This window comes from Cygnus olor, chromosome 3, assembly GCF_009769625.2.
Source record: "Cygnus olor isolate bCygOlo1 chromosome 3, bCygOlo1.pri.v2, whole genome shotgun sequence".
Lineage (NCBI taxonomy): Eukaryota > Metazoa > Chordata > Aves > Anseriformes > Anatidae > Cygnus > Cygnus olor.
The window spans coordinates 32,818,698-32,841,128 of record NC_049171.1 but is presented as its reverse complement, the minus strand read 5'-3'; the positions used below and the strand labels follow the sequence as shown (position 1 = coordinate 32,841,128).

The following is a 22,431-nucleotide window of genomic DNA, read 5'->3' as shown; positions in this document are numbered from 1 at the left end:
CACCAACGCCTTAGTATAATACGTTATTTTGTAAGATTAATCTTGGCCTGAGTTCTACATTATATTTCTAAAAATACATCTTTTATTAATTAAAAGAAAAACTGCAGAAATCTACCAGCAAGCAGTTGCTTTTATCTGTTAACAGAGGCTTTTGGATGAAGTCTTGGCTCTAAGAAGGCAGTGGTAAGTTCTCATCAAGCTGAACGGGATCAAAATTTCACTGTTTATGAACATCCGTACAATAGGAATGGCTGAGGCATGATATCTTTTATTAGTGAAATGTCAACTAAAAATGGTTTTAATTTGGTTTTCATTAAAAAAAAATTCGTCTAAGTGTTTTGAATTTCAGATCCAGAAAACCCTCAGACTTCTTTCTATCTAGCAAATATTCCAAAAATATTTTGAAGTTGTTTACTAAAGTTTTCAGTGTCAAAAATGTCTTTCACAATTAGAAAAGTTTTGATGGAGAATTTTTGTTTAGTTCTTACTCAATGTTTTCACTAGGTACATATTTCCTTTGATTTTGTTTTGTTTTGTTTTTTTCCTTTAAACCTCTTGCAATACTAAATTTTAACACTCTGAAATATCCCAGTATCCTACAATAAAATGCAATAAGATAAAATTATCAACACTCCATGTAGTAGAAGTCATATAAAAACAAGATGTAAAGCAGGAAATGACATTAAGCACACAGAATTATTTATTTCCCCATCACAGTTTTCATGCATTTCTTTTATTTGCCTCTCTGTATGGTACTGATTAACATGTTTCAGCCATATGGAACTCCAAGCACAATCTAAACATCCCAACAAGGGTGAAGTACTGAGCAGTGCATGTTGGTGATTATAGTTAAGGAATAATCTCAACATCTGCTCTACTTGCAGCTTTCTCAAATTTGAGGGTGAGGGGCCAAGTATATATTTTCATATAGTTTGAATCAGAAAGCTATCCCTCTTTCTGTCCCACCTCTGCCAAGCTGAGTGAAAGAAACAAGAATCATGATTCCAGTCTCAAAGGAGCCTCAGCCACAAAATACAGATCAGGTTCCAAATTTTGTAGTGGAGTTTTGGTCAGGATGTTCAAAGCACATGGTCTGTGTCTAGTGTAGCAGCCATCTACAAAATCTGGGTCTATATCTGGGTTTGGATCCTGAAAGATGCCCCTCCCCAGGAATTCGAGGCCATGAGAACTTCACTGAGTAAAGGGCTGTCTCCAAGCTAAGTCCTGGCATCAAGTGGGAAATCTATGACCCAGTACTGCACAATTTCAACCCTTCTAACCTTATGCACTTACGTGGAGATATCTCAGTTAAGAATGCAGTTTCTCTAGGATTTTTACATAACGCATGGAATGAGATAACTACCTTCAGAGAATCAGAGAATTCAATACATACAAAATACTACTTAAATGAAGTATCAAAAAGTAATTCCTATTTTAAAGAGGTGAAAATCACTTTCTCTAGGAAGCTGTTTCCATTAGCATAAAGTGAGCCTAAGACTACTGCATTTTGATACCGGAAATCTCAGGTTAGAGGTTTAAATTAAGGAGTGCTGACTTTAGCTTAAATTGCTAAACTCTCCTTGAACACTCAGAAGTACAAAAAGAGCCACAAGAGAGAGGAACTTGACAGCAATAAGCACCTCATCCTGGTGCTTGATCTCCATGTCCACTCTTCCTCACACTAAATTACCCAAAAACGGAGTTCCTATGTTTAGTCCAAGACTGGTTTTGACAGGTAAGTGAAAGTGATGCCAGAATTTAGTCTTTAAGCAATTGTCCTGTCCTCCCTCCTGGGGTAAGCTCTACAATAGAAGAATTGTGGCATGATCTTTCCAGCAGACAACATGCCCCTCCTATCCCAGCCACCTTTTCCCAGCTAGTCTGTGTAAACTTACCTGCATGAAGTAGCATGATTCCTGTGCAGAGAAATTATGGAAAATGGAAATATGCTGTCCTCAGGGAGTCATTCTCCCCTTACCACGTCATGTACAAAAGCTCTGAAGCGCACACATCCTGAAAGTGCTCTAACAAAACAACCACTCCAACAAGAATGAGCACCCAAGTATCTGTGTAATGTCTGTTATTCATATGAGCATGAAGGGAAGGCAGACAGAGTATCATATATGACTTCACTATGATGTTTTCTTTACAGTTTGAATACGCATGCAATCACTTCTTAAGTACAAAGAGACAGCTGCTGTTAGAACTAAAACGCAGTTTCCGATTAGTAACCTACAGTGTTAACAGCATTTAAAGTAGAACTGTTGAGTGCTGCGGTACCTCTACTGGAGCAGTTGTCACTCCAAGCCCGCTGTTTTCAGAAAGCACAAAAGCACTGGCTACCCAGGACGTGATGGTATCAGGCACAGTGACTTCCATTGTGGTATCCGCATCAGATCTGATGACAGAAGGACATAGCTGATTTTCAAAAGCATCCATTTACAGACATGAGTAAGAAAACATGAATGTTTAAAAAACATTAAAAATAAACCCTAAACCCTTGGCAGGAAAAGCTGTTGATTATCTGCTTTCCTTTTCCTAATCATTTAGAAATATTTGTGATGGGATCAAAATGATTAAAACGTTTAAATTATTTTAAATTTCATAAATTGAAGGGAATTACATTTAATCACATTACGTTTAATCAAATTTTACAGATTTCGTAAAACAATCATAGAATCATAGAATATCCTGAGTTGGAAGGGACCCATAAGGATCATCGAGTCCAACTCCAACAATCCCCAGTGACAGCTGTTTCCCTAACTTCTTAGACGTGAAGGAATACAACATTTGTGCTTCACAACACAGGTGTGATTTCACCATCCCTTTGATAGTTTGAACTGCTCCTTGAACTAGGTACAGACAAGAACAGATGTCAGCTTCTGGGTCACAGTCTTCTCATGTACTGTAGAGAAGAACATTGAGTCTCCCTGTGAGTTAGCTCTCCATCTGTAAAAGGAAGATAATCCCTTTTGTCTCTAGGATTTTCATCTACTTTCTATTGAAACTGTAAGGCATTCTGCCAAGAATTGTCCTGTTGTGAAATGCCTCATTTGGTGGGCCTCCAATCTCACTTGTGGCCTCTAGATGGTAGTAGAATATAAATAATACCATATTTTTAAGCAATATTTTTCAGCACCAATGCAAAATACTAAAACCTACAGAATAACAACAGCAAGAGTAAGTAAATTTCCTTTTACTTCTAATTTTATACCTAGTTTTGGTATCGATCCAAAGCCAAGTCTCCGGAAAATGTGTCCTCACATAGGGAGTGCTGAAATCAAGAGGTCCATCTCTAGCTACCGGCATATCATCACCAAAACCATCCTCTATGGGTATCATTCCATCATCTACAAAACAAAAGGTATTGTCCTACCTACAAATGTCTATGCTTAAAAAAAAAAAAAAAAAAAGTGCTTGCAGTATAATTTACAGCTTTATTACATATGTTAACATTACTCCATGACATCAGGAACTATTTTTTTTGCCTTTTTTTAAATTTAGTTTTGTTTAATAAAAGAAGTTTCACAAGAACATAAAGTTTCAACATGGCCCCTCCAGACTCCTTCTGCAACTGACATAATATGGTTACATATAATAAAATGACAAATCACTGCCATGTATATCAACTGGAACGACAATGAAAAACTCCATTTACCCTCAGCCCCTTGATGAGTAGGATCACTCAGGACAGCAGCAAATATCAAGTTCTAAAAATAGTAACTATATGAATTTTGCATGTTTTAAACCAGTAATGGTTTGCAAGGCTGGATGCAGCCTGCATGTATACTACAGTAAGACAACCTAACAGGGGCCCTAACCCATGAATTTCCTTTCCCACTCAATAAATTAGATTTGGTTACATTTATTTTTATTACTTACAAAAAAAATGGTCTTTATCCTCCTCAAGAATTGCATCAGTTGATACCCAAAGGCTGCATTTCTGGATAAAATTTATACAATATATCTCAATATAGGACATTCAGGACATCAGCAATGCTCGTCCTATTTTCTTTTTAAGAAAATAGAGTCACCATAATAAAGCAATTATAGACCCAAAGCAAGTAACGCACAGGAACCAACAAAACTCAGACTATCTGAATATTGCCTTAATAACAGAAAACTTTTTAAAAGGAAGACATTATCAAGCATAATGCAAGCCATATTTATGGAAGTATAAACATATTTCTTTGCATTCATAGTATTTACATGTTGATAAATTTACAATTCAAAATCTATTTAAGTGACAAAAGCTGTAGACTGTTGTCTACCGTCCCAAGCTTTAAAAGGGGCATTGACAGCCTTTTCTTCTAGTAAGAGATGTCCAAACCACAAAGCAGAACCCTGCCACACCCAGAAAAACAGCATCTAAAAAATGAAAAAGGTACCTGAAAGACTCCAAAAGAACCTCTGATCAGGGGGAAATACTGTGCGGTGTTGTATAAATTGAGTTCATGAAATACCTAGGACAAAAAAAAAAAAAAAAAAGCATCACCCAAACAGTAAATGCAAACTCACATTTTTTTCCAGAATTTTCACTGTTACAGATGCTAATTTATGGAGCTGTACCTCAAGCAGTAGCTCTGTTAAGTCTCACATAAAAGAGAAAAGAATCCATGATGAGATGAATGGGATTAGGCTGCATTAATTTCATACTTAACAGATGAGTGACTGAGATTACATAAACCTATAATAGGACCCTACAGCCCACTGATACTTTATAGCACTTAGGCTAATATGTCACCTGGGCACTTTAGGAATGATAAATGAACTCTTTCAGCTTGTAGGTGCACCAGAGTTTCTGCAAGTAAAGGAAATTCAAACAGACGAATAATTAATTTCATTCCTCAAAAAATAAAATTATTTTTATTATTTTATGTTGCACATTATTAAAGAGCACAATGCACAAATCATGGGGAGTTTCTGTAACTTTTTTCGTCTTCCCCAAAAGAATAAACTGTCAAGTGTTAACTGAGCGGTTTCTTGAATGGAAACCAAATTAAGTATTAGTTTGAATTAGAAATGCTGGGCCTATAACCTTGTAAGCCTTAGAGTCTTTTCTACCTTAGAGTCTTTTCTGCTCATGTAGATAAGCTACTTGCAGAAGTGGGGGAAAAAAATTGCAGAATTAAGAAATACAAATTATGCCCAAAGAACATTATTCATTCGGCATATAAGTTGTAATATTTACAAAAACATACATCTTTCACGCACGCAATTATGAAAACCTTTTTTCCCCATATACTCACGGAATCTTCTGTTATGTCACTACTTTCTCCTAGGAGCTTTGTACTTTTATCAACAACTGCAAGTCCAATTACTGATCCTGGGTCTGTTGTACTGATTTTGAGAGAGACTTTGTCAGATGGCTTGACCTTATCTTTGCTCCACGAAATTTTAATCTAAAAAAAAAAGTAAAAAAAAGTGACACTGGCTTAAATTATAACTGATATTTACAGTCAGCTAACAACTCTAAGGAAGCATTTTCTTAGTTGTCTATCATTAATAGTTATAGCTGATTCGCATTTCCTAGGACCTTTGAAAAACTACCACGGCATTCCTTCTGCTCTCTTGATCTTGCAGCTGATCAGTTCCCTGGGCAGGACAGGATCCACAGTCATTTCAAACAACTCTTAGAATGTAAGTAGCAATCTCTTGAGCCACAACAATACACTGGTCTCTACAGCTAAGGGCAGTAAATGAAATTACTTCTCTCTTTCTATCAATGTACATACAACACAGCATGTAATGCATTTCAGGAAAGGTATTTTTGGGAAAAACTCCATCCCTGAAAGATTCCAATGAAGTGTTCCACAGTGACATCAACATGGAAAAAGGGATTTATATAGTGGATGCATGTGCAAGGAATGAGGACATGAAGAGACTAACACAGCATCAGTATGCCTTCCTACGGGGCAGTGAAGAGAGGAAGTGTCATTCATATGACCATTTGAGATGTCCCACAGCACAGTCCGGCCCTTCGCTCCCTCCCCAGAAGGGGATAGGTCTCCACAGGACCTGTGTTCAAGACACTGGGTGTTCAAGGTATTGGGTATTCAAGGATATTGGCCTGGGACCAGTAGGTATTTGAGTATCTTGAACACCATGTGGCCTTTAGGAGGACACTAAATGCCTACACTTCAGCAACTGAATCCTGATCCGACATATAAATTCACATATTTGGATATCTGAATCTACAGCCCAGTCATATCTTTTCTCTGATAATCTGTGCAAGGATATCTTCCATGTACATTCAGTACAAAAATTACAGAGGAACAGCAAACATGCCAATGCTAGCAACATAAATGCAATCAGCAGCATGTGATGCACTGTAAATGGACATCCGACTGATTCATGCAGAAAAATGGTTTGCTTCTGCTTAAAGCACACTGAGGCACTGCAGCTCTGTGTGTTTGACTTTACCAGTTCATTTACAGAAACAAGATGCCAGGCATAGCTACAAAGATTACAACGAAGGTAAGTTTCCACAGTATGAAATTAATTTCAGTGGCTAGTGCTCCAGTGAAGGAATGGAAAGAACTTGAAATTTTGAACCCTTTGAGATCAGCTCTTTCCCTGTCTGACATTTTTCACTAGCTAGTCTTCATAGCAAATACTAAATTCTTGTAATTTATCTTCTCAATTTTTCATCCTCTCTATGTACACTATGACAGTATTTTTCATCTATAAACTACATTTAATTGAACTGGCATTTTCAAGGTCAGGCTTTACATCATTGCTGCAAAATATACTGCAATCATTTGTGAATGCTGCAATCAGTGGGAAGCTTTCTATTTGTTTCCAGAAGGCTGAACCAAACAGTTATGCTTTCCCACTAGAAATATCTTCCTGTCTCTATCCTAAAACTCCCAAGTTTCAACTAAATTATCTTACCTGTTTTCTGTTTATTTACATTTTTGGACACTGGTGCATAATAAGCTTAATGTACAAGTGTGTGTCTGCTGATCCTTTGCTACCTTGCCTCTCCACCTCCTTATTCTGTGTGATAACAACAGTCAGATCCTAAACATGGATGAGTCACGAAGAGTATGTAACAGGCAACCATTTTGCACACAGGAATAAAACGAAAAGTGTTGCCACTGATCTATGATTATAAGTGTTAAATTTCCATGGGTAGGAAGAATTTGAACCCATTGCGAGTCCTTGGTTGGTCTCACCTGTAAAAAGTCACAGTGAGGCTTTTATTAGCCAAAAGGACCAAATCTCATCCTGGTAAGTAAGCTGGAAAATCAATTCATTTCTGCCTATAGTTGTTTTCTCAATCTTCAAGCTTTTTTGAGTTGAAGCGTGCACAGTCCCAGTAAACATTGGCCACATTCACTAATGATACTGCCAAAAAGGCTGCCTCTGTGCTTCCACAAGGAAAACTAGGAGGACTCTCAGCTTGCAGAAGGAAGATCTTTTTGCAAGGTCTCCTCAGAGACCCTGCTGTGTGCATGGCTCCCTGTGGTCGCACCATGTACAATGTGACCACCACTTGGCTAGAGGAAGGTCTTTGTGAATGTTTGCAATTCCACACTTCAAGGACTTAGTATCTTTCCACTGTATTGTCCAGAGCAGTCTTTGGCTCAGTGATTGGCCAAACTATTAAAAGCAAGAGGAGATGTCTGTCTGTTTACGGGGAATATGTAGGGCTACTAGAAATTTACACAGATACGAAATAGCCCTACATTTATAGCTGGGCCCTAACTGTACTGGCATGATTAAAAGTCTTTCCAAACACTTGCACAAACCTCAGATTAGATCCACAAAGAGGATACACATTTACAATCTTGCGATCTGAACTACTGGTTACCATGCAACAAAGACAGAAACATGGTCTCAGGCTCAGGTTCAGGATAGCTTACCTTGTTGTCCAAAACAGGCTGAACAGGGATAGTAAGAGCATCATTCACAACTGCTCCAAGCTCATCAACATAGAATACAAGTATGCATGCCAAAGGAGCCCAGGAATTTTCTGCTGTTAAACTGAATGTTTTTGCAGCCATTGTGCCAGAAGCCATAATTTGTTCCTTAGATAACACCTGAAAGGGAAAAATTAAACACTTCATCTGTTGGCATCTCAGTATGTCACAAGCTCTGCAATTCCTTCTACAAACAGCTGTTAAAAGAAGAGGTATATAGCTGTGATTTTTTCTAACACTTGATTGACTAGTTCTACAAGACTTGGTATGGAATGAGGGGGTAATGTAATATTTACATATTAGAAATAACTTTTTCCATTCCTTAATTCCCCTATCACTACAGACAATAGTGAACTATAACAATGACTGCACAGCATATTATGTGCTACAAGAACATAAAAATGCAACAGTAATACAACTGGATCATGCAGGTCATCTACAGCAGCATTTGAGTTTGGATCAGGAATATAGTTTTGATGCAAATCTCCCAAGAACCCCTACTTGCTACATTTTGATTTTAATTTGGAGAGTGTGAATTTAGGCCCACTAACATACTGCAGACAAGAACAGGCATTCAGTTTACCTTACAGCCTACCTCAGAACATCTGCAGTGCAGACATCAGGCCCATAGCTTCAGCTTTTCACTCGAAACCTGCTCCTACCAGACCATAACACTCAGGAATGAAGACAGAGCCATGAAGGGCAGTTCCCTGCCTTTGACTGTATGGACCTCATTGCTTCCCTTGGCTTACCAAATTGATTTTTCCCCCCCAACCACTTTGACTGTAACCTCTTCCCTCCAATGGCTAAAAACTAATAAGGCCAGCTTATGCCTATTTGGTCTGACAAAATTTCTTCAGCTTAAATAGCTCTTTTTCACCTCCATATCTAGTTCTACCTAGTGAGACAACAAATAACTTTATAGTGAGACAACAAATAACTAAAATGTAACTAAGAAAGGCATTATTTGAACCAAACAATAGAAGTGTATACAGAAATGTGGTAGAAATTTTAAATTCATAGATTTTACAGACAGATATATAAACACAAACACTGATATGTGGGTGAGGGTTGTAATTTTCCACCCTTTTGACTAGTGTTTTCAAAGAACTATTTAATTTACACCATTTAACTATTTAACTTGGTTGGGAAAACTATCTTGGGGATGCCTCAAAACCACCTTCATTTTCATTTAAAAGCTAAAGAAAGTTTGCAAATCTCTTGCCTCAGACAACCAAGTAACAGATCAGACATTAATATTATTTCTAAAACAAAAGGTATGCCTCCAAACTTCATGCTTTAAAATCTTCTAGAGAGCTTTCCTACTTTAGAAAATAAAAAAGAATGCCTGCATTTCATATTGTCTTAAGGTTTTCCTTATTCACCTTGCTACTAAGGCCTCTGAAAAATAAAGAACTGCAGTCATTGTAATAATGATGGCATAGACTGTGCACAAGTCACGCATGTATTAAGGATGGGATGGGAGACTGCTGATGGTGTAATTAACCCTTCCATCTGGATACTGTAAGATATAGTTCAGCAGCTGAGCCATTTAACCAAGCCATTTATTTTTAAAATGCATCTCCGTGAAGTTCCCTTGTTAACACTGCACCCTTCCCACTGGACCACTCATTTCTCAGCAGGCAGGTCTTCTCTTGGCCCTGTGCCTGCAGGCTGAGCCCTGTCAGCCCCACACCTGCAAACAAGTCCCCTGCTTCTCCCTACATCCACAGGATGTGCTGCCAAGCCCTAGCTTGGGCTTCTCCCAGACACCCCTACTCCTCCCGCCGCAGGTTCTCTGTGCAGGAAGAGACAGCACAACTTGCACAGCTCCACCTTGCCCCACATACGCACAAGTAGATGTAACCCAACACCCAAACTAAAGATGCACTTCACCAAGAGAGCATCTCCTCAGAGAGAGCCACAGGCGTTTCTGCCAGGTAGCAAAATGGGGCTCTCTTTTTTAAAAAGGGCCATCCCAGTGCAAAAGAAAAGTTTGGACCAACTCTTTCACAAAGCGCAATTAAAAAAAAAAAAAAAGGCTGAGTCTTTCTAGTGTTCAATCACATTCCACTTGAATGTTTCTCAAGTTGGTAAAAGTCATCTTGGATTGTCCACATAGGTAAAACCAGTAACTTACCAGATAATGGAATTCTCTTATTGGTTTGTTGCTTGCAATATTCAGCTCAAAAGGTCTCCCAGCCTAGGAAAAGAATGTGATTGATACAGATGAGTATGGAAACATGATGAGTAACTTGAATTGTTTTTATCTTAGAAAGTTTTGTCTCAGACTGTACCTTTATATCCTGGCTCTTTGTTTTAACCTGGAGATAAGTTTCTGTGGGGGAGCTGAAAACATCATAAACTCCTATGTCAGTTCTACTGTTGAGGAACTCTGCCTGTGAAACAATGTAAAACAAAGCTCTTAATAACAGCAAAATCTCTATGTTCACATATATGTTGCTGTTTATAACAGCATGGTACCCGTAATGGCAGTACAGGACCACTTCTTGCTTTGGGTATCTGTTTCTTTTTTCCCTTGCTACCTTGGTGCACTTATTTAGATCACATTTAGACAGAGTCCATCTCTAACAAGAATAAGTAAGGAATATGATAGCAGATGGCATATAGGCTGGTGCACATGGCAGGAACAGCATACCACTAATCACAGCCTGCTCAGTTCAGTGTGTTGCTATTTCAAAACATCGTATTACAAAGCAATACCTGAACTCTCAGAGTTTTTGTATTAGATAAGATTGGAAACTCAATATCAACAATTCCATTTTCTGGGACTGTGTAGTTCAGGACATGGACTGTCTTATTTCTCTCCTCTGTTGCCTCGTTCTCAAGGTGAGAAAGTGAAGAATGGTGAGAAAACGAGTCTGACTGTTGTGCAGTGATTGTGACAAGATTTTGTCTCTCTTCACTTGTCAGCTGGTTGCTATCAGAACGTGTCACCTTTAGCTAAAAACAAAAAGAAAAAATGTCCATCAAACAGGGTAAGACTAAAATCCACAACATGAATGAATTTGCACTTACATCATCATCCAAAAAAAAAACCACCAAGGGCATTCTCATATTTGTCACACATCAGCAACTTTATTTTACTCCCTTGAGAGCACTGCAGGTAGGCAAGTCAGCCAAAACCAAAATTATTCATAATTCCACTGAGTTTTAAAAAAAAACAAACCCACAGGTGAAACAGAAAAGGTGACCTGCTTTGCCTTTCAGCTCTCTGAATTACAACTCTTCTTCTTAAAGTCCTTGTCTATAGAGAAAAATATCTATATCTAACCTACTACCTGAATACTTAATTTTATCAAAGGATAACCTAATATTACATCATGTGCAGGAGAACACATCAGACACACAGAGATGATACTGAGTCGGATGCCTTTATGGATTCGCCAAAAGAATTAAAGAAAAGACTGAGAACAGGCCCAAAATTGACACAAACCATAAATTCTTCACTCCAACTTCCATCAGTCAGCACTATAGCTTGTATCAACCCTTATTCCCATGAGCAAGCAGATTCTCACCCATAGTAAAACCATTCTCTCTCTGTATTTTATACTCCAAAAATTCAACCTCTACATTTAAAAACACTAATAACCTCTAATAACCTCTACAACCTCTACATTTAAAAACACTAATATTTCCCTTTTCTTTTTCATTTTAAAGGTCTGTCACCCCATTACCTCTCCTCCTCTGCAAGTATTTTCCTATCCTCTGTACAGCACACAGACCTTCACCTCTTAGTAACAGCAGCAGCTGTTCCTCCATGCTCCTTTGGGAGCATAGTTGATATCTCCTTCTCTGCTAGCTGCAGCATTGCTAAATGCCTCAGCTCCCTCTCACTCAGCTCACCTTCAGAGGAGGAAGAAGCAGGTCAGAGCTGAAGTCAAACTAGGTTGCTGGCAAGGAAAATGAAAAGCACTAAAACCAAAGGCCCAAGCCAGCAGAAAGTTACAGCTTGAGTCAATCTCTTCCAAAAGTGCATATTCAGCCCATTTTATTGGTATTTAGGGTTGATTTCTACATAGCAAAGGCTCTGGTTGTCTTCAAGAACTATGAAGGCTATTCCCCTCTTCAAGCAAAATGCAGTGATGCAATATGCAACCTCTGTTAAATGGAGAAATGCTGAACGCAGAACAGGAGAGCATGAAGAATATGAAATACTTCTGAAAGGACTGTAGATGGTGTGAAAAAACCAGAACAGAATGCAAAGAAGAGGCACTTTCATTTCAGAGCAATGTGGTTTTACAAGTGTTACTTAATTTTGTAACAACTGGTTAGGTTTTTAATATATATATGTATATATAATTCACATTTATAAATATATATATACATTTTATATACAAATATTAGGAGAGTTGGGACTGAATAACTACTAAAACACAGCCAACTAATGGAAAACACCAGCTAGAAACTGAAAAGATTTCTCTTATGAATTCCAACAAGCTACATTTAAATATATCCTGCTAAACACTACATCATTCCCTGTTCTTTTATCCTTTGCTAGAGCAAATACCTCTCAGCTTAGTATTTCCTGATATGTATCATGAAAAGGAGGTAATTTGAGAACAAAATTGCAAATTACATTTAAAAGTCTGAGGCAAATTTTGGTATCTAAGCAAAAATGAAGAAGAAAGAGTCACACTTGTTTATGTACAAATCATAACGAATCAAAAGAACTTACAGTAGCGATGAAATTCAGAGAAGGTTTAATAACTCTAGAATAGTCCACAAATTCAATAAAATAGTCACTTTGTTTTGGAAATATGACGGTACTTGAATTTTGGGAGATTCCTGTTGAATAATTGTATGCATTTAGACAAGTTTATAACATACATGTTCCTTTAGCAGCAATATCATTTATTGTCAATGATATTTAGATAATTCTATCATTTTTTTCACTGTTTCCTCTCTTATTGCTCTCTACCCTTCCAGCTAAGAACCAATGCAAAGGTGATATACATACTGGTACTATCACCCATGATAATAAATAAGCCAGACCACACCATGCCATAATTCATCAATACTATTTCAGAATGACAAAAGGAAGGATCTTAAGAATCTCAAATCAGCCAATATCACCTTACTGAGCTTTCTACAGGAAGTCTGTAACAAAACTGACTTTCTGGAACAGGTGGAAGTTTTTTACAATTTTTTTCTTCTAATATGCAAGATGCAACATAACAGGAGCTCACAAGATAGCTCAGTTTGCAAATCAGGCTTTCTAGAAGAGGGTTAGAAAGACAGTGGGCAACACATGGCCAGAGAACTCTTTCTACTGATGTGGTTTACAAGCAAACAAGTAACATAAGTTTATGTCTAAACTCAAGTTTGTAAGACAACCTAATGCTAGTAATCCATAGTGCCTGCTCTTCTCATCAAAAGTGATCAGTCATTGGCTTTAAGCCCCCATTTGAATGAATCCTTTGGTTCCTTAATAAATCATATAGCACAGAACTGTATTCAGCTGAATCAACGGCTGGTTAAACTATTTAATATCTAGGCAAGAAACAGTTCAGGTAATATATTTGGATGTGACAGGTTCATATTTCCTTCAGCACATGATACTTCGCTAGTACTTCTAAGCCCCTCTGCATACCACTAAGCTCTTGCAGCATGATCTGCTCTTTGGATTTCTCTTGGAAGACCTCATGCAACAACATACCTGTGAGTGTCTCAGTGACCACAGCGATAATTTCTATTGGCTCTGTGTAATCGTCATCACCACGGTGCCACGACTGATCATCATTCAAGTCTTTCAACAAAAGTTTGTTACAAGTAACATTCACAGATCCATTTATCTACAATGTGGAAAAAAATGTGTACATATAAATAAAATTATACACTTCTACATTGCCAAAGCACTAGTGTCTATGCTTTACAGAAAAAGACAATGAACAGGACGGTGGCTGAGGGAGGATATACTCTACCCAAATTCCCAGAGCTCAGTTTCTGTAGGCTAAGTGCTGCTGAAGGCCTGAAGTGAGCCGGAAACGACAGACACTATTTAGCTGAAGCTGTTTTTAACGTACTCCACAGCTTAAAATTAAATTTTGCAGAAGGATGCCGTGAATCTCTCAGCACTTGTAAGTCTTCATATCAAAACTGTACGTCTTCTTACACATCATGCTCCAGCTCATCTCTAGCATAGCAACTCCAATACAATTACTAGGTAATTAGTAAGCAAAATGCTTTAGTCTCTGCCATACTAGAGTCCCACCTGGACAATTGCAGTGGTCTCTTCTGGCCCTATAATGCATGGTGGAGTGTGCAACGGCACACGTGGCACCAGAAAACATTCCTGGGCACTGGTCTTCCGTCACCTACGCTGCTACAAGGGCTTCAGGAATGTTTTTCTACTTGGGCCTGTGAGTGCTCTCCAAAATAACTTCCAGGCACAGTTCAAGGGACTACAGCGGCCAACTATCATTCCCTACAGCCAGTCTGAATGTAGCCACTTTGTACTAGAAAATAAAGAGAGTATAATGCTATTCATGCAAGTCACTCCAGAGACTATGCCAGCAGAACTCAGCACTTGAGAATGGTCCCAAGCATACTTAACCTACAAAAGCAGACACAGCCTTAGAGTCTGCAACACTACTAAGAAAAGACTCACCTCCAATGTTTTTGTTATGTTCCTCTTGTTTTTCCAGTAAGAGACAGGCAGGCAGGTGACTGTTACAGTTCCCTTCACTGGCTTTCCGTATGTATACCTGAAATGCACCAACCAACATCAAACAGTGCACCATCTCAAGAGCTTGGGCTCTCGAAGAGCTTTCAAGGCAAAAGCTTCAACTAAAACATTTTTGCCTCAGTTTTGAATACGACCAGAATGTATTCGTACTTTGAACCATGAAGTTTTCAGCACTGAGACCAGTTTATTGACACTAAAGTCAGAAGCACAAAACCTAGAGAACATGTATAAAAGTCAGAAGTACTGCCCTTTCCTGCACATGAACTCTAGGAGTTTATTACTATTATCAGGGGCTTTAGAATGTAGGTAAATTAACTATGTCATGCTAAGCTGGAAGCAAGTTACTGAACAGAATGCCAATGTAGCATCATAATTAACACGCAGTAGAGCGAAAATGGGATGTGGGAAGTGCAAGTGTTACATTTCCCAAATGCTGCTTGTACAAAGTGAGAGCTTTCAAGATATTTATATTCAAATTATTTAATAATCACAGTGCAAAAAAATCATGGCATTACTGGTCAGCAAACACAATCAGCAGCTGTAGCTAACTTGTAAATTGTAACATACTCGCTTCTTAGAATGCAATTACCAAACTGTAATCAGTGAGTAGTAATAAACTACTAAGTTTCCAAGCTGTATGTAAGAGAAATCATTACATTCAGACCTTACAGAACAGACAAAGGGGTGAAAAAAAATCATTCTAATCCAACAGAACTATTACATTCAGATATGATAACTAAGTACTTTAAATCAGTATGGATTTGATTGGCAGCCACTTAAGCAATGTCAAAGCTGAAAAGCAAAGGAAAAGAATAATCAAGCAGTATAGTTACAGGAAAAATGCAAAATGCTGACCACACTGTCTTGTACCTGAGCTGCAGTCTTTTCCAGCTGACCTAATTACAGTAAGAAGCTGCCATTAAGCCTGAAATGATACTGTCATTTGGTAGCATCCTGTAGTTAATCTAATAGCAGTCCAGAGATAGAAGGGAAAAAGATTTTATGACATCTACAAGCTTAAAGGACATGAAAAGTCCTCGTATACAGAGACAGTATGCCTATAAAAACAGTCAGTAGGAATGAACTCATTCCTTATAATTAATTATGACATATCAGTAAAACTTTGGCACTGCTGGGATTCAGTCTCAGACAATTCACTTATGTCCAAGTCTGGACTTATTGCAGCAGACAGGTACACTTTCAAATATCTTATGAGAGCTTAAAAAAGGAGATAAGTATCCTCTGGCAAACCAAAGCAACTTAGGAAACAGAATTCACATTGGCATATGCTACACTCCAAAAGTAGCACAGAATGGGGGGATCCACTTTTTCTTTTTTTTTAATTGCACCTTATCACCTTATGAGAAACCTATATGGTTTATAGTATAAGGTTACATTGCCTCTCAGAAAGGAAGCTTTTTCCCAAATGTTTAACTGTTCCAGCTAAATAGCTTGTTAATCAATCATATCTGTATTTCACTTAAAAGTACCTGTTTAGAAAGCATGCATTTTTATGGAATTAAATAGCTCCAGAAAGACCTTTTCTTTCAGGTCCTCTTGAATGGGTTTATCAAATAGCTTTACTTGGCTCTCATCTTCCCAAAATAAAACTAATTTCCCTTTGAGATTAAAAAATAAAATACAATTTTTACAGCAGTTTACAATGAAGTCTAGTAGTCTACAGTGAAGTCTCTTCTGAACTGCTCAAGAGTTTTTAATTCTTCAGCTATTTATAGGTATAGGTCTTTTGTTAGCCGGTAGAAGCCTGTACTTCAAATCAACAATGTTGACAAACGGGAACAAGAAAGATTCAAATAGAAGCTTGAATAATTTTCCAATTGGTCTAATAAAACATAGTTACTCTACGTACAGACCTTGATGTGGTAACTTGGAGAGCACCATAAAAGAGCCATATTAACAACAAAAGTCTCAGAACATAAAGTCTCAGAACATACATTATAAGCAGAAGACTCATGAAACTTTACGAATAAGGCAGATGAAAATATTTTGGCTGTAGTCTAGAAATAACTACACCCAACCAAAAAGGTGCAACTAAGAGTCTGAAGATCTATCCAACACTGCTACACAAAAATACAGTGACTAAAAATGTAAGATAGACAGCTACTTTAGATTAGAAGGTGATTTGTTGGCATTCTAAATATAAGTTTTTGCTTTCAAATTTACAGATATACAATAATTATCTCAACAGTGTGGGTGACAATGGTAACAATGTTTTACTTACTTTGCAGTGACAATACCACTTACATCTTCTTCTCTCAAAGAGTAGTATAATGGTGTTGTTATCATAACATCAAATTTTGGTAAAACTAAAAAGAAAATTACAGGAAGTGTTAAATTCACATAAAAATAATATTTATTTTTTTCTTAAAGTAAAAAGGGTAGAACATGTGGAATATAAGGTAAGATACACTTTTAACCCAAATTGATGCATGCCTCATTCTAAGACTTTCTGTCAAAAGGAGAACACCAAGCATCACAAGAGCAGCCTGTGCACAAACTTGTGTGGCTGAAGTATAAAATGTTCATTTCTCCTCCATCACAGCAAGCTTGTAGGGGAAACTGTACACGTTCATCCTATTCAGCCTTAACAGAATAATCAGCAAGCTTTGTGACCGGATATTATACAGATGTTTTGGGATTAACACATTGCCTGCAAGATCCTGGTAAAACAAGGACAACTGCATCTCAGAGGCTTAAGATAAGTATTTTCAAGATTGCATAACATCCAGACACCACAGCAGTAGGTCATAATAGCTAGCAGAGATAAACAGGGCAACTGATAAGATGATGTTTTTTCTCAGGACAGTCAGTCTCAGAGAAGCAGATTTGAAAAGTAAAATTTCTAGGAGTATTCAGAAGATTTGTGTTAGCCAAGGGAAGCTAGACTCCAAACTCTAAATTAATGGGGACTACATTACCCATTCTGGTCACTACTTAACGCCCTCATGTAACACTTACCATATTCCATCACTTTAAATTTCTGATAATGAACTTGACCCTATTGAAAAAAAATGTAAGAACATATATACAATTGTGGTTAGATTAGCAAATGTAATGTATCTTTCAGTCCCAAACCCACCCACATTCAAGTTAAATTACAATTGCTGAAATGATATAACTTCAAATTATAGCTCAACCATCATCACCTCCTGTTACAGAGTTCCTGTAAGAACCAGTTGTAGGTATTTGCACCACAGAAGGATGCAGGAAGCTCACATACAGCAGATTCTAAGTGTATATATAATGAAGACCCCAGAGAGCTTCCAGTCTGTAGACATCTACATATGGCTGGTTTCTGTATAAAAAACAAATATCTGAGCCAGATAGCTTAGAACAACCTAGCATAAGTATTTACAGTAATCAAGATGAACCACAACAAACCCACCAGCAGTATCTCTACAAGCTCATTCAAAATTAACTCAGGTATGTCTGTGCAAAAGGAAAGCCCTTGCAGTCTATCCAGAGGACCACACCATTTCAAAATCATGTATAATCTTAAGGGTCTTCATTTACTCAAGAATTAGTAACATTTATAGTCTACGGTGTATACTTACTTCAGCAGAGATTACCTTGGGTTTTAACTTCCTGTCTTTTATTTGTTGGTTAAAAATCAATGGAAGAAATAAGCAATCGTACAGAATATCAAGTTTCTTGTGTTCTCTTCTATTTTCCTATTTATTTATTTATTTCCTGATTTTCCTCAGAATACCTGAAAGCCTACTCCAGCATATTTTTCAGATTTGGTACCTTAGGCCATATATTGCACATTCTTGGAAAATGAATTTTAGTTTTTTTTCGTCCCCCTACTCTCTTAACATTAAAAAAATAAAATAAAATAAAATGAAATGAAATAAAATAAAATAAAATAAAATAAAATATCAGCAGCTTTTTTGTTCTTTGGTACAACAACAGTTGACCCAAAAAGTCATGGTACTGAGCCACATTAATTTTGCTTTCTGCTTTCTTACTCAATTGTTCTTCCCTGCTAGGGTGTGAGTAATTCTGACCAAGCACGCAAGTCCTTTGTCTGCAGACGTATAACCCTTATTCCATGATTTTTTTACAGCATCATGTCAGAAGCTGCCATCAGTAAGGGAATGGCATGAAGTGCCTGGAACTGGAGCTCTGAATCTCAGCTGCTCCGCTTGACACCAGGATTACACTGGAGCAATGCCCAATACTCTCACAAGGCTTTTTTTAATCACTAATAAACCAGACTGTGCCTCACTTCACCATATGGGAAACGTTAACACATTCTTTTGTGATAAACAATGTATCAATGACATAAACAAAGACTAAAAGAGTTGCTAGCATAATACATCTTGTGCCCATATCTTGCTAACCTTTTGATATTCTCAGTTCCAATAAACACATGATGTTGTCAACAGAAATAATATTATATAAGAACAGAAATACTTCTCAAGAGTTTTATTTGAGGGAAAAAAAAAAAACACTGATATGTTACTTATGAAACGTTCATGCCAACCTTCATCTGAAAATGTGAAATGATACAAGGATTTGGTATACATGTATATTTTAAAAAGTTTGGCTTTAAAATAACTGTAATTAAAAAAATAATAATCCAAGAACACTGTTTTGCAGGGTCCACAAATCTCACGAGTTAGCTGACAACATTTTTTTGCCTGGTTCGGAAGGAGCCGACTTGAATGGTCTCCCCAGCAGCTCCCTTGGGTGCCTGCACGGAAGGGCAGGCAGCAACTGTCCCCATGACCAGAAGAGCTCCTGTGTTGGGATGGGGCATTTGGAGGAGCTCCCATGCTCGGACAGGGCGTTTGGAGCAGCTCCTGTGCTTGGACAGGGCGTTTCAACACAAAGGCTTCCTCCCTGCTGGCAGGACTGCAGGCCACAGAAGAAAAACAGCCAAAAATAATCCCAAGCCTTAAGCAACACAGGAGCAGCAGAAGAAGGAAAGGGTTCAATCCCCTTTCTTTTTTTTTTCCCTCTAAAAAATAAAAATAAAAACCTCCAAGAGGAAAATCTGAGCTCAGCTGGGCTGGAAGAACAGGCTGAGAAACTGAAGGAATCTCCAGTTCCCGAAGGACAGGAAGGGAGAGGCTCCTTTCGAAAGCTTGTTTGCCTCTTTGCTGAAGACCCTTCTGAGACATAGGGAAAGATCAAGACAGCCATCTCCTACTGACAAACTGTCTATTTTCCAAGGTTAATATCATTGGCTGCTGTTCAACTACTTGATGAGATTACGTTGATGTGGAGCTCAGAAGTCTGATTATGTCTTCATTGAAGACGAAGACTTAGTATGAAGTTTTATGAAGTCGTACAAAGTCTTCATTGCTTATTTCCAAGAACAATGTCACTCCTACAAGTACCAAATCTGCTATAGTACCTTAGTACCTCTACTAAGAGGTATTAAGAAAGCAAGACATGGAATCATACTGCAGGGAAAGGAAAAGACCCTCATAGGTCATCTAGAGCTGACCACCAAGCCAGATGTCTCACTAACACACACTTTTCAGCCAAACTGGTTTGAAATAGGCCAAGTAACATCACTTCAACCACTTTGAAACATTTTAGTTCTTCAGGGCAGGGCTATCTCTCTGGTAAATATCGTTCAAATATTTTGAAGTGTACTTTGTTAAACTAGTTTCCAGGAGTGGTGGCTTTCAAGTGCTTAGTTATATACACAATCCAAGCAAGAGATATTTTTTTTTGATTCAGCTAGGAAAACAATCACAATGCTTATTCCGCATGTGCTGCTTTACTCTGGTCAGTTGGGTGTTTTTTGGGGGGGGTCTCCCATTTTGCTGTAAATCAGCATTTCTTAAACCACAAGAGACCCGTAATATTCTGTGCACATTGCCCAAAGTATATCTACAGATTAAAAAAGCAGTGCCAAAAAGAGACCCATGCAAGTATTCTGAGACTATACAGATAATGAAGCCTTTCTCCATTTGAGTCTTAGATGCTGCAGACCCTGACATCTCAGAATCACTAAACAACTAAGGTCCAGATTTTGCTCTGAAGTAATTGTCTTGTCTGAAGTGATTTGGGTCTAATCCAGCAAGTGAGATCACAGGCAGGTTTTAACTTCTTTGGCACCCCCAGATTTTAACTTCTTTGGCACCCAGAAGTTCCTGAAGTGAACGTAACCTAGGTCCACCATGACTGGCTGTGGCATTGACACGCGGCCCCCAGCTACGGTGTCAGGCCAGGCTCCAGGCTGCCCAGGCCAGGAACACCTCAGCTTCCACTGCGTAGTCCACTAAGTGGAACAGGCCATTACCTAGAAGGAACTAATTTAGCCTAAGCTTTTCGTGACCACTTGATTTTCACATTTTATGTCCCCAAATTTTGTATGAATTCACAAAATTCTGTTCAAATGCCTCAGCACGGTCTCCAGAAACAAAGCAGTCCCACTAGTGTCACCAATATTCACAACGAAAGATCCTGATTGACTATTAGTGCTCATTTACAAGATACTGAATAAACAGCAAATCACAAAGACTGTATGTGTAGTCTGATTCTGCAAGATAGTGGCATGTAATGTCATAAGTAATGATCTAACCTCAAACTCATCAGCTCTAATGAGAAATAAATGAGTGATCTAGAAGTAGAACACCACAGAATTCACAGTGGATACATTATAAAATTCATAAAACCTCAGCAGTTAAATAATTCAAACCATAAAGGACATGATTTTATGATAATCAACCCCAGATGAATTTGAAAGTTGATTTACATCTGAAGCTTTAACAAGAAAACTTCAAAAATATTTTAGAAAGTCTTCATTTCTCCTGACCAATTACTATTCTTTTGTAGCATAAATTTCCAGATAACAACTGTAATCGATTACAAAAAGGCCTAATAAAAAAGACTTTTAGATGGAAAGGCCTGCTACAAAAACTCAGCAACTAAAAGACTTTCAAAAACAGGCTCCATAACAGGAAATATAAGATATCCAACGAAAATACAAGGTGGAGACTTGGCAACCAGACTGCAATTACTCTGTCTTGAGTTTTCTTGGAACAGCTGTATGAACACCTGAACTGTTACTAAGATGTTTAATAGCAGCAAGCAGCCAGAACCTGATTTAAAACAGGATTCAGAGGCAGGATACTTCCAGGAACCCAAATTCTGCACACTTGGGAACTGACCTGTAACCACTGGAAGGGAAGTGTTACTTACAGATTTAACGTCACTTTAAAGATGAGAAGAAAAGCAGAGATAAAAAGGTTGGACAGCTGACACTTTTAACTAGAAAGCTCAGGCCCTGGCATCAGGAAAGCTAAGTCATGCAGAGATCACCCTGTGCTTGCCAGCTGAAGATGTTCCTAAAGCCATGAGAAGATCCAAAGGCTGTGAAGGATCTCATGGATACTGTCAATCCAGGGCTAGCAGTACCAGTTAAGGACAGGTAAAGTATAGCTACAAAAATGTCAGTCCCCACCAGCCTGCAGCACAGACATATACTAAGTACTCCTTAGCAGTAGAGCCAAGTTCTTAGTGACCTCTGTTATCAAGAAGGGTTTGGTGAATGTGCAACTTCATGTATGACACAGAAAAACCTGTACCTCCCTTGATGGCAGCTGCAGCCCAGCAAGGACTATCCGGAAATAGCCACTTGGAGCGATCCAAGTCACTCACTCCTTTCACTGAACACTGACTCCATTTCCACTGACTACAAAAGGAACTTCAACACCCAGAATAACCTACCTATAGACATCTACACACTGTAAACCTCAAACTGAATCCCACCCCATGTGACCTTGAACTTCAGATCATAAGCTCATTTCTAACTAA

At 38.1% G+C, this 22,431-nt stretch overlaps 1 protein-coding gene across 1 annotated transcript in view; it reads right to left on the bottom strand.

Moving 5' to 3' along the window:
• Positions 1-22,431, bottom strand: part of CD109 (CD109 molecule) — an 82,578-nt gene that overhangs the window by 35,107 nt on the left and 25,040 nt on the right. Inside the window, exons 6-19 of the mRNA XM_040550897.1 lie at positions 17,614-17,653; positions 16,877-16,961; positions 14,557-14,653; positions 13,606-13,741; positions 12,625-12,734; positions 10,650-10,889; positions 10,223-10,324; positions 10,066-10,128; positions 7,869-8,045; positions 5,250-5,402; positions 4,389-4,463; positions 3,883-3,943; positions 3,215-3,350; positions 2,281-2,398 (exon numbers count right to left, since the gene is read on the bottom strand). Coding sequence (XP_040406831.1) covers positions 2,281-2,398; positions 3,215-3,350; positions 3,883-3,943; positions 4,389-4,463; positions 5,250-5,402; positions 7,869-8,045; positions 10,066-10,128; positions 10,223-10,324; positions 10,650-10,889; positions 12,625-12,734; positions 13,606-13,741; positions 14,557-14,653; positions 16,877-16,961; positions 17,614-17,653 — 1,593 coding nt within the window. The remainder of the gene's footprint in view (positions 1-2,280; positions 2,399-3,214; positions 3,351-3,882; positions 3,944-4,388; positions 4,464-5,249; positions 5,403-7,868; positions 8,046-10,065; positions 10,129-10,222; positions 10,325-10,649; positions 10,890-12,624; positions 12,735-13,605; positions 13,742-14,556; positions 14,654-16,876; positions 16,962-17,613; positions 17,654-22,431) is intronic.